Source organism: Schistocerca piceifrons, chromosome 7, assembly GCF_021461385.2.
Source record: "Schistocerca piceifrons isolate TAMUIC-IGC-003096 chromosome 7, iqSchPice1.1, whole genome shotgun sequence".
NCBI lineage: Eukaryota > Metazoa > Arthropoda > Insecta > Orthoptera > Acrididae > Schistocerca > Schistocerca piceifrons.
In genome coordinates, this window is record NC_060144.1 from 583,674,398 (window position 1) to 583,690,709 (window position 16,312).

Genomic DNA, 16,312 nt, shown 5'->3' on the forward strand with positions numbered 1-16,312 from the left:
TAGAACTGAGTTTCCATCTGAGCTCTTGACATTCATACAAGTGGTTCTCTTTTCTCCAAAGGTCTCTTTAATTTTCCTGTAGGTAGTATCTATCTTACCCCTAGTGAGATATGCCTCTACATCCTTACATTTGTCCTCTAGCCATCCCTGCTTAGCCATTTTGCACTTCCTGTCGATCTCATTTTTGAGATGTTTGTATTTCTTTTTGCCTGCTTCTTTACTGCATTATATTTTCTCCTTTCATCAATTAAATTCAATATTTTTTCTGTTACCCAAGGATTTCTACTAGCCCTCACCTTTTTACCTACTTGATCCTCTGCTGCCTTCACTATTTCATTCCAGAGAGGAAGTACATAGACTGAAAGAGAACAGTTGACTTTAGGGCACACAGATGATGCATCTCATGGCCAAGTTGTGGTAGAGGCTTCCGGCCTGAGAGACGCCAGGGAGAGGGGTCCCAGGAAGAGCCCAGGCCAGGAAGGGGGAGCAGCGCTTGGACAAGAGGTCATGAGAACTGCAGGGGAAGAGGCGGAGATGGGGATGGGGCTGGGGTAAGGAACAGGTAGGAGGGAGAAAAGATGTAACAGAGGAAAAATTTGAAGGAAGTGACAGTGGATGGAGTCTCTCGTATTTTTGGCGAGCCTCAGTGTAAGGCAGGCGATCCTCAGACTTGTACGCCTTTCTCTTCTCTTCTCTCTTGTAAGCTGGGCAATCTGGTGAGTGAGAGGAGTGGCGGTCATGGCAATTGACACGCACACAGGTGGTGGAACACAGGGGCTTACCTCAGGGAGTGGGTGTTCACAGTCACCACACAGAAGGTCTGCTGCACAGTGGGAAGACATACACCCAAAATGCAAGCACCGAAAACATCTCATGGGTAGTGGGATGTACAGCTTCATGTCACATCTCTAGCACATAACCTTGACCTTCTCTGGGAGGGTATTCCTCTCAAAAGCCAGAATGAAGGTGCCAGTATTGGTGCAGTTGTCTTTGCGACCCTTTTGCACACGCCGAACAAAACAAATGCCGCATCACTCCAGATTAGCCTGGAGCTCCTCATCAGTTTGCAGATGCAGGATGAGGTCCTTATGAAAAATCACTCTTTAGACAATATTCAGAGATTGGTGAGGGGTAATAAACACTGGGACATTGTCAAGACAATCACAAGCACAAAGAGTGGTAGACTGGATGGCAGAAGAAGGTTTGATCAACAGGGAGACCGACCGCATCTTACTGAGACTTCTCCCCAATATTCTCCACAAAAAACAATGGCTTTTTGGTGGTGAATGTGTCCCTGTCTGTCCTAGTACAGACGAGATAGCAGGGAAAGTGTTACATCCCAAGGCAGTGAGCCTGGCCATCCTCCCATGGCATAGTGCGGGATGTGAAGGCTGCCAGATCATATGAAGCAGCATTCAATGATCCTTCACCATTCGAAGAAACAGCCATTTGAGAATGGCCAGATTTTTGCAGCTTGATACGCTTCATGCACAAGCATCTGCCCTTATACCACCCATTCTGATCAGGGACTCTCCCTGTGGGTGCCAACCGGCAACAACAAGGACAGCCTGGCACAGAAGCCGTTGCTGGGAGTTCTGATGCTCCGGGAAGACAAGCAACCACTCCTTGCCATACATAAGGAGGGAACAGCTCAGGTATCAGTAGTGTGATCTCTGTGTTGTCAGGGGGCTCAGCCAGGCGAGTACATAACAGCCCCACCACATGGACTGGGTACACGTGCTGGTTAGTGGCAGGGTGGAGGAGGGCTACAGTGGGGAAGGGAAAGGTGAAGGAAAGGGGGGGGGGGGTCGGGGGGAATCCACACTATAGACACTGGGGAGGGACTTCTGCATCAAATGGCTCACACTAAAAACAGAAAATTTGGTAGTGGAGATCGTACCTTATGCGGGGACCTAAATGCAAAAAAGAATGAAAGAACAGGCAGAAGGAACAAAATTTGAAGCAGTACAGGGAACCAGGTGGACAGCCAGGTCGATATAAATCAGACCACTGAGAGAGGGGAAGGAGGGGGCAATGGGGATGGAGCAAGGGCAGGGTGAAGGAAATGCAGCCAGGGAAGGAAGAATGGGCTGCAATAGCCCGGGGCCCCATGTGTGCCATGTACGAACTGATGAAAAAACTGTGAGTTACCTAGGGGATCTGGGAACTCATAGTCCAAGAAATCCCTCACAGTGTTCCCAAAATAGCATGGTGCGCCTTCTTATTGAAAGATTATGTCATGAGGAAGTTGTGGCACAGCATACAGCTCCAACATGTGTATGTAAATTGTTACATTAACTGTAGGTTACGTAAAAAAAGAATGAGCCTATAGTCCTGTCCTTCAACAATCCAAACAACACATTCATTTTCAGAGAGTCACATTTACTCTTTATCACCAGGTGGGGGGGAGTCATCAGTTCCTCACATGCATTAATTGTGTGTGTTTACCGTGCTGCAAGATGGAATGTAGGTTTATCCGAGCAACACACAAAAGCAAGGAATGCCTCATTTTCATCAATTTTTGCCAGAATTGTCTCTGTGAATACATTCTGTCATGCCTGTCCTTGGGCTTGATTCTGTGAGAAAAACTGTAATTTGTACTCTCTAAGGCACAACCTTTTATGGACTGCATTTTGTACTGTCAAACGAGGTAACTGGAATGTCTACTTGCTTGTTGGATTGAATTATGACGGCTCTGCTGGAAGGACATATAGATTAATTCAATAGTAGCCTTTGTAGTTCCATGTTTTGCATAATGGCCTGACTTAGAAAGCAAACTTCTGAAACTGCTTGTCCCATTTGTTATGTAAGTGGGATCACTTCAGTTGGTTGCAGTCTATATCATGCCTAAAAGAACATTGTAATACTGTAACAGACTTCAGCTTCGTAAGAGAAAGCACAAAGAACACTTTCTATCGTGGAGTCCACATGGCTACTAACACGCGTTTAAGTGAACAAAGCAGTTATGTGCACACGGAGTGAACTTCTGCAAGCAAACTCAAAAAACATTTTGAGTTACCTTACTTATAGATACAATAAACACCTCAATTACATCTCAAGTAATTACATTTTATATTATTATACATTTAATCTGGACACCCTGTACTATCGCCTCGTTTTTTCCTTCCCCAACTCAGATATGTAAGTAATCTGCTGGGCAGATTGAAACTAACGATCATTAACAAAAGAAGTAGTGATCCAGATCATGTTTGTTCATTCACTATAACAACTGATATCATACATCCTGGCAGATTAAAACTGTGTGCCCGACTGAGACTCGAACTCGGGACCTTTGTCTTTCGCGGGCAAGTGCTCTACCATCTGAGCTACCGAAGCACGACTCACGCCCGGTACTCACAGCTTTACTTCTGCCAGTATCTCGTGAGTAACAGGCGTGAGTCGTGCTTCGGTTGCTCAGATGGTAGAGCACTTGCCCGCGAAAGACAAAGGTCCCGAGTTTTTTTGAGTCTCAGCCGGGCACGCAGTTTTAATCTGCCAGGAAGTTTCATATCAGCGCACACTCCGCTACAGAGTGAAAATCTCATTCTGGAAACTGATATCACAGTTCCAATCTTCCCCAACTGGCTAATATTCCATGAATTAACACTATTCCGAGTGTTTCAATTGGTGGTTCCAGGGATTTTGCCTCCTGAAAGTAAGCAACAGGCAGTCATTGTGTCTCCTTGTAATTATAACCTTTAATCCAGGCTTCTCAACTGGCTAGATTAGCAATTCAACGCGTTGAACTTGATTCACATTTACATTCTTAGTTGAATGATTTCATTACCCACTATTTATCATTTGCTACCAAGAAAGGGAGCTCAGTGGTTAAGGAAGGAGGTTTCAAATCCTTAGTATCCCGCTTCAGGTTTTCCATGGTTCTCAAAGATTATTTCAGCTGAAAACTGTTCTTCTGTGACCCTTCTCCAATTCAAACTAGTGCACTCCCTTCTCCTTAAAGACCACATTGTTGATGGAACTTCAGACTATTTAACTATCCTTTCTCTCCATTATATGGCTACTATACTACCTAATATTTATTTTCATTAACATGATGTATCAATTCTAAATTAATTGATTACATAACAAAGGACTAACACATAAGCACTGGATCCAATGCACTAAAAGCCAGGTGGCAACAGCAAGGCATTGAACAAGCATTTGTGAAAAGCAATTCTGAAATCCCCAGCCCATCAACCAGTATGAAGTTGCCGATTGTTTCCGTAAACTGGTTTCGGTGAATGCTGGGATAATTACATTGAAGGATATAGCCAGTTTCCTTCCTCATTATTTTCAATCTGATCTTTCATTCATTTACTAATGACCTCCTCACTGACAGGATGGTAAGGTCCAGTTGTCCTGGGATATCAAACCTCCAAGTCCAACAATAAATTCTTATGTTTATTCAGCAGCAATCTTCTTTACGATTTTTGTTGTGTGTGCCCTGAACTGATCAAGCACTAATAAGAAAGACTTTCCTGAGAGGTCACCAGATCTCCTGTTCCTCACTTTCTCAACTCCAGTCTTCATGCCATGCTATTCCATCCAACTCTTGTCAAAAACAATGATAACAGCTCCAAAAGTATAACTGTACTCGAACTGATACTGTGCAATTCTTTGTTTTAATTTGAATTTGGCTCATTATTTAAACAGGAATTTACAGAAAATATATAACACCAGTGGTATCAGAAAGTCTTTGGGCAATGATGTTAAAACAGTTTTTGTTTCACATAAGTTAATAGAAATATAACACATTCTGTTTAATCATATAATTGTACATAAGTTCATGTCCTGTTCCACCTACCCTTTCAAAATCACTTGAACAGTACGGTAACATGTAAAGCAACTTTCTGAAATACGATATTAATGATTTTGGCCTCTGAATAAAATGGCAAGCTAGTTAATAAGCACTAATGAAATATAGAGAAGTATTAGCAAAAAAATAGTAACCTCAAAGTCAGCATGCTTCAGAACATCATCAGCTCGCATTCTGTTTAAAATAAATTCTGCTTCATTTGCCACTCGTACAATGTGGTCCTTCATTGCATGAGATAACAATCTGGAAAAAAGTTCATTAGCATGTATCACTCATAATACCTACACAAAACATAACTGATGATGGCTTCACCAATAGATACTAACCGCCCCTCGTTGATCAATTCAATAAATGCAAGGCCTGCATGTTTCTGCAGAGAGTTCTGCCATTCTTGTGAACACAAGAGCATAACTAGTTCAACAACAGAATTGCTATTTTTGAAAGTTGTTAAACCTGAAACAGAAATGAAACACAAGTTTGTATGATTTAGTTAAATGTTACTTAATTATAATTTCATCCCTCAGGTGAAGCAATGGAATACAAAGCAAGGTGGTAACATTACTCTCTACATAGCATACTGTGAGAACCATGCTGCCCATGCAATAGATCTCAAATAATGAATTTACCTTGAAATCCTATTTACAGCCAATGCACAAAAAAAGAAGCAAAGCATTACAAATATACATCATACTTTGATACGTGTACAACAAAATATAAAGTTCATGCACATACATGAAACAACACACAACATAAATGCACTGTTAGGAGAAGAGACATCAATGGACAGATGTGGTCGCAATTCAGAATCAAGCCAAATGGATGAGGTACTGTTATAGCAGTACAACATGCTGAAGTTGCTCTGTTGGGTAGAAACTGAACTGATGCATTTAAAACCAAGATCTACAACGGATATTTTGGAACTGAATGTTAGAGGGGATATTGTTCAAAATAAAAAACATATACTAATTCTCTTCACAAAATTCACTGACTGACATCCAAGGTTCCTTAACATCATAAATAGGGGCAATAGGTTGCTTGATTTATCATGGAGTGAACATTCATAAAACACAACACTACTGGCAGGATCATGAAGAAAGTGTCACCACACACCAAGACAAAAAAAAAACATATAATGAGCTGAAGTATTAATTGGACTATTCAGTATTTCCACTTATTTTGTCAAACTTCTCCCTGGTGGCGAAACAGTATGCAGAAACCACTCTTTGGCAGGAGAAAAGGGCGAGGCAGGAAATTAAAATGCTAATATAAAGATGTGGATCTATCAGCAAATGGGGTACTACGTAGATATCACATTTGTATTGGGTTGTCCTTTATTTTTGTAGCACAACTGAACAACATAAATATCCATAGTATCAAGCAAAGCAGCAATGGTAGTTTAAGTTTTTAGCACATTATTTTGACAATTGACCTGATCTTCTTTGTCATGTGTTGCAAGACATGTTTGGAGTCTAGATAGTATCTCTACGGCTGACACTCTCTGCACCTGATAAAGATGACAAGATCAATGATTCATATAATCTGCATCAACCTGACTGAATATCAGAGAAATTGAGTGACTTTCTGCTTGTGCTTGAATCTGCGGCAACTTGTGTGACAGGGCGTAAAATTAGATTTCTTACAAACCAAAGGGCACATCTTACAATGCACAGCTTTTTATTAGAAGGAACTGTAAAAATGGACTTTGCTGCTGAACAGCTCTAAGTGACATGGACAAGTTGTGAGAAAAAAATTAGAAATTTTAAAAAAATATGTGTTATACTCATAACTAATACATTTCTTTTCCTGCTCCAAAAGGAATGCAGTGATACCAGTAGCATCCTTCTACTAGAGACGGAAATTAAAAAAAAGGGAGCTTCTCCTCTGGGAAGCACAGCTAACCATTATATACCCCAACGGTCACTGCTGATGTGTCTCCATAGTGACTATCATCAACTTCTCATATAAATACAAAGAAAATTAATGGCAAGGCTCCATTATTTCTATGTATTTAAAGGCTAGACCGTGCATGATATTTAAGCATTTGTAACTGTATTAATGTTCTGCTCAAATAGATGTAGGTGCATACAAAGTGACTAACAAGTCATTTTTGTTCACAAAAATTCATCTTGAGTCATCTGATTCCAGATGCAGCTCACGGAGAAACTGATCCATGACATGTTGGGTGTAAAATATGCCACTGTGTACCTTGCACTTGAAAGACAGTAAAACAAGAGAGAAAGCATAAAGATACAAAACTGACCCTGTCATTTCACTATTCCAAGGAAAAATAGTTGGTCTGGCAACTGAAAATATTAAGAGAGCACAGTATCATCAGGCAACAGGGGTATAACAAAATAGACTTTTCTTCTATTTGTTTGTTCACTCACTTCCATTTAACATGTAAAATTTGTTTATACTTTTTAGTTCTGTGGTGTATACACCTTCATATCAAACCATATTATCCTAGTATCACACCATATACCTAATGATTGGTTGCTCTGCTGTTTGAAAAGCAACTAAAACAATCAGAAGACATTAAGAGATTGTACTAACTGCTGCCGTGTATGCAATGACATGATTCTTTGAAATTCTGAGTGATTACAAATTACCTAAGCTTTTTAAAGCTGTGGTAGCAATAAACCATTTATAGCTTCCCCCACCATTTCCAATAATTTTTTAGCTATACATTACAAGCTCACGAAAAAAGCAAGTGACATACTGCTGTGAATGTGTGAAAAAGATATGCTGTGATCATGTGAGTATCAAGGTTGAAACTGAACAGGTGTGTCATATTAAAGCTCTCAAATTCTAATTATCTCTCTGAGCAGAGGTATTAAAATTACATAAATGTCCCAGTAAAACACTACAAGCATATTCCCAAAATATGTAAAATAATACATGGTCTGGCTTGTTATGAATGGGCTAACACCGGTACTTGAAACTGTTCATTAATAGGACATATTCTATGCTAAGTATACAATGAGTGAAACACTATGTTAAGCACAATAATGACTAAAGAAAGTCTTTGTAGCTTATAATCAAGTCTTTGACCATAAAAATTAGCATTGGTCTGGTATTACCCGTATTTGCTGTTGACAACAGGGTAAATATGAAATTCATATATTTTCAGATTGATAACAGCTTTACTTTATGGACAAATATCACTATAAGTAATTCAGTAGAAAATCTTAGCATACCATTTTGGAAAAAAAGTATTTCAATATAGGTGTAACAGCACAAATATAATCATAACTAACAAATATGCACAGAATGCACCATCCATCATGAAACTCTGGACAACTGATTTCAAATCCAAATTTTTTTTAAAAAATGAGGCTAATAAGATTTAATTACATTGATGTTAAGCAATGTCTTTCATCGCACTAAGAAAAAGGCTATAAGAGAACAAATTTCTTATCATGTCTAATTTCCGTAGCAACTCTAGGTAAATTGCAGTAGTTTGCGAGGAAACGCCTTTTCTTACCTGTTGCTCATGAATTTTTCATTTGATTTGTACACTCATATACATTTAACTTTTTAACAAGCCATCATCATTGAGTGCCCTGCGGTTTACTTTGATATTATGCTACAAAACCACAGCAACTACATAAAAAATGGAGACATTCAACTGGTTTTTGACACAAGGGAAAACTACATGATTTTTAACACTTACAGCACGGTGCCCGTACGCCATACGGGTACGGCCGCCCTGACGTTAGCGACGGCGCCCATATACCTTAAGGGTGAGCCTTTATTTGGCTTCGTAAGCTGTTTAGCAGGTCTCCGAAGCAGTTTCGTCAACTAATGTGGAGGTATTTCATTCTTCTTCCGCAAGAGGCAAGCACTTACCGGCTATCTCATCCTGGGAGCGGTTGTGAGCACTGCACAGACTAAGTTACCTGCAGTTCATTCACAGGTGTTTACGATCGTGAAAATATTGCGCAGCGAGTTGATGGAGGCATAGATCTTAGATATTCTTTGTGGAGATGCAGGATCTGAAATTGACGATTCTGATAGAGAGGATTCGTACTCTCCAGAAGAAAGTACAAGTGATGATTCAGGTATGTATATGTTTCAATTGTTTATAAAGCGAAGAGTTCATTACCGCATTTTCTATTGTGAGTAGTGTTCATTACTTCACTTGCATTTAGTACCTTTTAGTACCAATCTTAGCATTATTTTTTTCCTATGCAGAGTGTGGTACAGACCATCAGTCACCATCTGTGGTACCTGGTTGTGTGTGCGCCTCACTGAGCACAAAGAGCAAGATTGGTTGGAACTAGACGATCAGCCAGCACTGCCGGACTTCCAGGAAGTAGTCGGCGTAGCATCGCATTTTTCAGATACCACTGAGGAGCTTCGATATTTTAGTTATTTCTTTGATGACAACCTTATTCGGCTCATCAAAAGTGAAACGATTCGGTACGCTGGTAACGTTATTACGGCAATGAAATTCAAGGGTTGCCTGAAAATAAACTCTGTTTGGCATAAGTGGTCTGCAGTAAAATTGCAAGAGATTTATTGGTCTCTCAGTATTATTTTGCATATGTGCGTCGTCAAATGGCCGAAAATCAGTGGTTATTTGTCAACAGACCCGTTTTCACAGACAGGATTTGCGAGTAAATTGTTGAGTCGCGATCGCTTTTGCCCTACATTGTCGATGTTACACTTCAATGACAATCGTACGTTCATTAGCAGAGGCGAAGTAAAGCACATCCCACGTCACAAAGCGAGGCCTTTGTTTGATTTCTTTCTGAATAAAAGCAAAATTAATTTTCGTCCAGACATGAATCTGACAATAGATATGGCAATGAGTCCCTTTTGTGGTAGAACAAGCTTCAGAGTATACACAAAAAACAAACCCAGTACATATGGAATAAAATTGTATGCTCTCTGTGATTCATCAACTGGTTATATGCTAAACTGTGATGTATATACAGGTTCTGCAGGCAGTGTTGACAATAGCATCGAGGGCCTTGTAAAAAGGTTGTGTTCACAGTACTTTGGCAAAGGACACTGCATTTATATGGATAGGTACTACACCAGTCCATCTCTTTTGGACGTGTTGTGGGAAAATAAAGCTCTTGGAGTGGGGAACTGTAATGAAAAACAGGAAAGGTTTGCGATGAATATTCAAAACACTAAAACTAAAAAAAAGATAGTTTTTCAAAGGAAACACCATCTCTTGGCAATGAAATGGAAGTCAAAACGAGATGTTTTCTGTCTTTCTACAAGGCATAAGTCTACCAGCACTAGTATTCAAATGAGGGCGAAAGATTGAACAGCAGAAATTGTAAAGCCAGACGTTATTATTGACTACAATAAGAATAAAGCTGGGGTTGACAGAGCAGATCAGTTCTCCAGTTATTATCCGTTTGCCCGAAAAACTTTGAAGTGGTGGAAAAAGCTGTTTTTCCACTTGTTTATCATCTCAGCTGTCAACAGTTTTATTTTATATAAAGACAAGACTAGGAAGAATGTATCCCTAGTAGACTTTATTCACAAAGTGGGCAAAAAATTGGTTGAGAAGTACAGACATATTTTTCAGCAACAAGCCGCTTCATCCTCACAAATTGAGAGGTCCCAACCACTGCAAACAAGGTGAATACTACTAGGTACTGCAAAGTATGTTCAGACAGGGGGTAGAAAGAGACGGGTATGCGCATAAGGAAGGACAGTAGATAGTGGTGCAAGGACTGTGGCATTGGCCTTTGCGTCCCACAATGTTTCCAGGATTTTCACACAAAAGCTAACTACATCTGCACTATTAAAATACTCTAGTTTACAGATAACTGCAGTTAGACAGTCCAGTGATATGTTGTTTTAAATTTAGATACAGTAATAATGGCATTACTCAAGAGAGAGATCATGTAAAATTTTTTATCCACGGCATTTTTGTGTTTTCTTTTTTTTAATTATAACACCAATTTGTATTTTATATTGTAAAATAAACTCACATTCATGTAAAGCTCTTACTTTTTCCTTTTAAATGATGCAAGAACCATATTCCTATCATTTTTCTGTCCTTTGCAATCTAATTTCAAACATCCATTAAATATGCCAGTCCACAGTCAAGTGCCGAGTGTAAAGAGGGCAGTGTTGAAAGTGTTAATAATAAATTAGACACTTTACTGTAAGCACCTTTTCATTTTATTATGTCCGCCTGCTTAGCTGGGTGGTAACATGCTCGCATCACATGCAAGCGGGCCCGGGTTGATTCCCGGGAGGGTTGGAGATTTTCTCCGCTTGGGGACTGGGAGTTGTGTTCTCCTTATCATCATTTCATCCTCATCACGCCCATTGTGGCGTTGACTGAAATAAGACTTGCACTTGGCAGCCGAACTTCCTCTGATGGGGCCTCCCGGCCAAATACGCCATATGTTCATTTCTTTCTTTTTTTTCTTTTTCATTTTACTATATAAAAATTTCCATGATCTGTTTTAAATCTATAACCAATATGTAACAACAAAAGAATCATATATGAGGGCATGTTTGAAATGCAATGCCTCCAATTTTTCTATGTGAAAACTCTTAAAGCTTTTAAAACAAAACAAATGTTATTAACATTCTGCATCTTTATTCTTCAGGTCTAAGTGTTTGCAGCCCTCTTCCACTACAGGGCTCTGAACTGTAGCGTGTAACATGGTGGCATGCAATGTCAACCATGTCAATGCATGAGAAACAGTGTACTGTAACTGAATTTTGAATCTGATGCATTTGTCCACATGCAGGGCTCTCTCTCTTCCAGCATGATAATGCCAGACCACACACGAGCACTGCAACATTTGCAACAATCTGACACGTTGGGTTCACTCTCATCAATTATCCTCCACACAGTCCTGACTTATCACCACCTGGTTTCCAGGTGGTTCTAGAACTTAAAGAACACCTTCAAGGGCTTCACTTTGATAGTGATGAAGCATTGCAAGCTGAGGTACGGTGGTGGCTCCATAAAAAAAGTCAAAGAGTCTACAGTGGCGATATCAACAAACTAATTTCTCATTGGGAGAAATGTGGTAGTCACCAGGATCACGATGTTGAGAAATAAATATGTAGACATTATGAATAAATACGCAGAACGTTAATAACGTATGTATTATTTACAAACCTTTAAGAGTTTTCACATTAAAAAATTTGAAGGAATTAATTTAAGCACACCCTCATAATGTTCCATGGCACCCACTGAAGATGCCTTGTTAAAAAGGTGAAATGTGCCTAGATGGATAAATAAAATTTTAAAAATCATGTGCAGCATGGAAAAGAGGTATTTCCTTGTAAACTGCTGCAATTCCAATAAAAATTTATTATAAATGTTTATGTTATCTGGTGTAACAATATTTTGAAAGGCTTCCAGAGTTCTTAATTACTTAACATTTAGGTAGTAAGAAGACTATGAAAAAGAGTAACAAAAATGATTTTTCCTTCACTTGAAATGTAACAACTGAAAAAGGGATAATATCAAAATTCCTAAGGTTTTGTTTTGGATTCCTTCCATAACGATGGGTACAGGTTTACCAAAACCGAACTCAATTAATTGGGAATCATAAAAGCATTTTTTACTTAATGGTATGTTATCTTACTCAATCTGAGCTTGTTCTATTATTTGGTGACATTTTCACTTATCATCACAAAAATATTTGATTACAATGACTACTTACCTTTGCCTTCCATTAGAAGTTCCTGCCCATGTGATCCGACCAGGGTTTTAGAGAGGAAAGGAGCAAAGTCAACCATTATTTCCCGCAGTAATGGACAGACAGAGCCCAGAGCCATTTCTAGCTTCTGTGTGAGTGAAGCCTCTCGAGATGGCGTAGGCACAGCCAAGTGTTCAACCATAGGTTTTATGGGCAGTTCATCTGGCCTCATCTGTGCAGGAGTAGGGCACATACCATCCGGAACACGTACAACAGATATTTCTGCACGAGGCTTTTCACCACGACTGTTATCATGTCCATCATGCAAGTTGTTATGCATTGAATCAGATGACAATGCTATCTCAGGACCCTCTTCATTTAAGTTGACATCAGTCCAGCTATCATCATTGACAATCGGTGTAGACCTCTCATCTTCTGTTATTGCATTTACATCACTGTGTTCTGCATTTTGCATATGCTCTGTTGTGTTTAGCTGAAGTGAACTACTGTCTTCTGCAGAGTCTCCACTCTGTAATAAAATAAAAATGTGTGACAAGAATAGCCACTATACAGACAATATTTTATATATCTATTCAAAATATCTATAGCAATTGCTTCAAATGAGCAAGCAATACTTTTTTTTAACTATTTAACGTAGGCTTTACACTAGGTATGCAAATTATAATGAAAACAAGCATGTAACTGGCATGCTCATGAAATATAACACAGTCAGGAAAGTTGAACTATTATTTGAATTCAAGTACACTATGTCCTCTTACCATACTTAATGTTAGTCGAGTAGATAAAATGAAGCATTTGCACCATAACGTAAGCAATGCTGCACAATTCACTGACGTTTCATTCATCTTCAATAATTAAGCCATATACCATTAAAAAAGAAACAATTGGAATTTTCTCAGTAATTTCAAAGAAGGCCTCATATTACCTTGATTTAAAACTTATTATGAACTCAATACAACCTCTCAGTGGCAAGACATTTACAGAAGTGAAAGCAGCATTAGGTGTGCTTCAGGGAAGTGTGGCAGAGCCACTGCTTTCATGATACATATGAAAGTGTCCAGGTAAGTAAAGTTGGTAGTATTTTGAAACTATTTCCAGATGAAATGGTTATATATGAAATGTTTGCATTGTCTAAAAAATATTGTGTCATATAAGAAGACCTGCAGTCATATACATTTCATGAAAAGACAAGTAGACGACATTCATCATAATCAACTTTAATGTAAATCTTCAGGTTTTGGCAGCGCAAAGACTGTTCCATTAAGTTTTGGGTGTGCAGCCGCAAGAAATCTCCTTCTTCTTCTAATATTTCGGCTGTATAACATTCAGCCATCTTCAGAGTGAGCCGCAAGACTGCACGAGTCTTGCGGCTCACTCTGAAGATGGCTGAACGTTATACAGCCAAAATATTAGAAGAATAAGGACATTTCTTGTAGCTGCACACCCGAAACTTAATGGAACAACTTTAATGAAATCTGCAAAAATATCCCAATGGTCCAATGTTGCTTGACTATGCCATTATAAAGCAAGTATTTGAATCAGTAACAGGCATCAAATACACTCCTGGAAATTGAAATAAGAACACCGTGAATTCATTGTCCCAGGAAGGGGAAACTTTATTGACACATTCCTGGGGTCAGATACATCACATGATCACACTGACAGAACCACAGGCACATAGACACAGGCAACAGAGCATGCACAATGTCGGCACTAGTACAGTGTATATCCACCTTTCGCAGCAATGCAGGCTGCTATTCTCCCATGGAGACGATCGTAGAGATGCTGGATGTAGTCCTGTGGAACGGCTTGCCATGCCATTTCCATCTGGCGCCTCAGTTGGACCAGCGTTCGTGCTGGACGTGCAGACCGCATGAGACGACGCTTCATCCAGTCCCAAACATGCTCAATGGGGGACAGATCCGGAGATCTTGCTGGCCAGGGTAGTTGACTTACACCTTCTAGAGCATGTTGGGTGGCACGGGATACATGCGGACGTGCATTGTCCTGTTGGAACATTAAGTTCCCTTGCCGGTCTAGGAATGGTAGAACGATGGGTTCGATGACGGTTTGGATGTACCGTGCACTATTCAGTGTCCCCTCGACGATCACCAGTGGTGTACGGCCAGTGTAGGAGATCGCGCCCCACACCATGATGCCGGGTGTTGGCCCTGTGTGCCTCGGTCGTATGCAGTCCTGATTGTGGCGCTCACCTGCATGGCGCCAAACACGCATACGACCATCATTGGCACCAAGGCAGAAGCGACTCCCATCGCTGAAGACGACACGTCTCCATTCGTCCCTCCATTCACGCCTGTCGCGACACCACTGGAGGCGGGCTGCACGATGTTGGGGTGTGAGCGGAAGACGGCCTAACGGTGTGCGGGACCGTAGCCCAGCTTCATGGAGACGGTTGCGAATGGTCCTCGCCGATACCCCAGGAGCAACAGTGTCCCTAATTTGCTGGGAAGTGGCGGTGCGGTCCCCTACGGCACTGCGTAGGATCCTACGGTCTTGGCGTGCATCCGTGCGTCGCTGCGGTCCGGTCCCAGGTCGACGGGCACGCGCACCTTCCGCCGACCACTGGCGACAACATCGATGTACTGTGGAGACCTCACGCCCCACGTGTTGAGCAATTCGGCGGTACGTCCACCCGGTCTCCCGCATGCCCACTATACGCCCTCGCTCAAAGTCTGTCAACTGCACATACGGTTCACGTCCACGCTGTCGCGGCATGCTACCAGTGTTAAAGACTGCGATGGAGCTCCGTATGCCACGGCAAACTGGCTGACACTGACGGTGGCGGTGCACAAATGCTGCGCAGCTAGCGCCATTCGACGGCCAACACTGCGGTTCCTGGTGTGTCCGCTGCGCCGTGCGTGTGATCATGGCTTGTACAGCCCTCTCGCAGTGTCCGGAGCAAGAATGGTGGATCTGACACACCGGTGTCAATGTGTTCTTTTTTCCATTTCCAGGAGTGTACTTTGGGGTATCCAATTGGAAAAAATTAAGGTGGAGTAGTCACATCAGTCCACAGGTGATGTGATGGAGGTAGATGCCACATTGAGATCAATTGCAAGAAGGCTAAAGAAGTGTTACTCATTTTCAAAGGAGTTTGCTTGTAAAACATTTGTCCAACTTATTTCAGAGTATTAGCACCACTCTGAGATTCTTTCAAAGTTAAATTAACAGAAGACAGAGCATAAGTGGGTACATCATTTTTATCCAGTTTAAGTCTTTCTATGCTGGAGAAACTAAGGTAAATGTGTGTGTGTGTGTGTGTGTGTGTGTGTGTGTGTGTGTGTGTGTGTGTGTGTGTGTGTGCATTTGGCTGTCATGGTTGATGCAGTCATTGTAAGAGGATGCTACTGAGCTGTAGCAAGAGTTAAATCTCTGACAATAATAAAGACATATTTTTAATACACATCTGATGATTGGTTCCACACATGAAACAACACTTCTTTCTCAACAGTTCATTCACAAGTATATAAACTTACATTTTTAAATATCTAACTAACCTATCAGTTGAGATATGTGGTGAACCACATGGAAAATTTTACAGAAGTTTAAACTAACATCAGCAATGTGACCATTATAACTGTAAATACAATATTACCATTTACTGGGCCGAAACATGTACACTTAATCTGATATTAGCAGAAAATATTTCCAACAGCTAACTGTCCTTTACACAGTAGTGTAGATTAATATCTATGTGATACTACTTCACAATACATAAAACAGCATGGAAATCATCAAGTATTAAATGGTAAAGACCACCAGATTACAAATACATAATGAGTAATTGTAACTTCAGTAACAATAATTCCAATCAAGGGTG

General features: G+C 40.5%; 1 protein-coding gene across 1 annotated transcript in view; it reads right to left on the reverse strand.

Annotated features, from left to right (window-relative positions):
- LOC124804992 (neurobeachin) overlaps positions 1-16,312 on the reverse strand; it is a 1,009,542-nt gene that overhangs the window by 783,614 nt on the left and 209,616 nt on the right. Inside the window, exons 28-30 of the mRNA XM_047265386.1 lie at positions 12,475-12,979; positions 5,143-5,269; positions 4,951-5,059 (exon numbers count right to left, since the gene is read on the reverse strand). Coding sequence (XP_047121342.1) covers positions 4,951-5,059; positions 5,143-5,269; positions 12,475-12,979 — 741 coding nt within the window. The remainder of the gene's footprint in view (positions 1-4,950; positions 5,060-5,142; positions 5,270-12,474; positions 12,980-16,312) is intronic.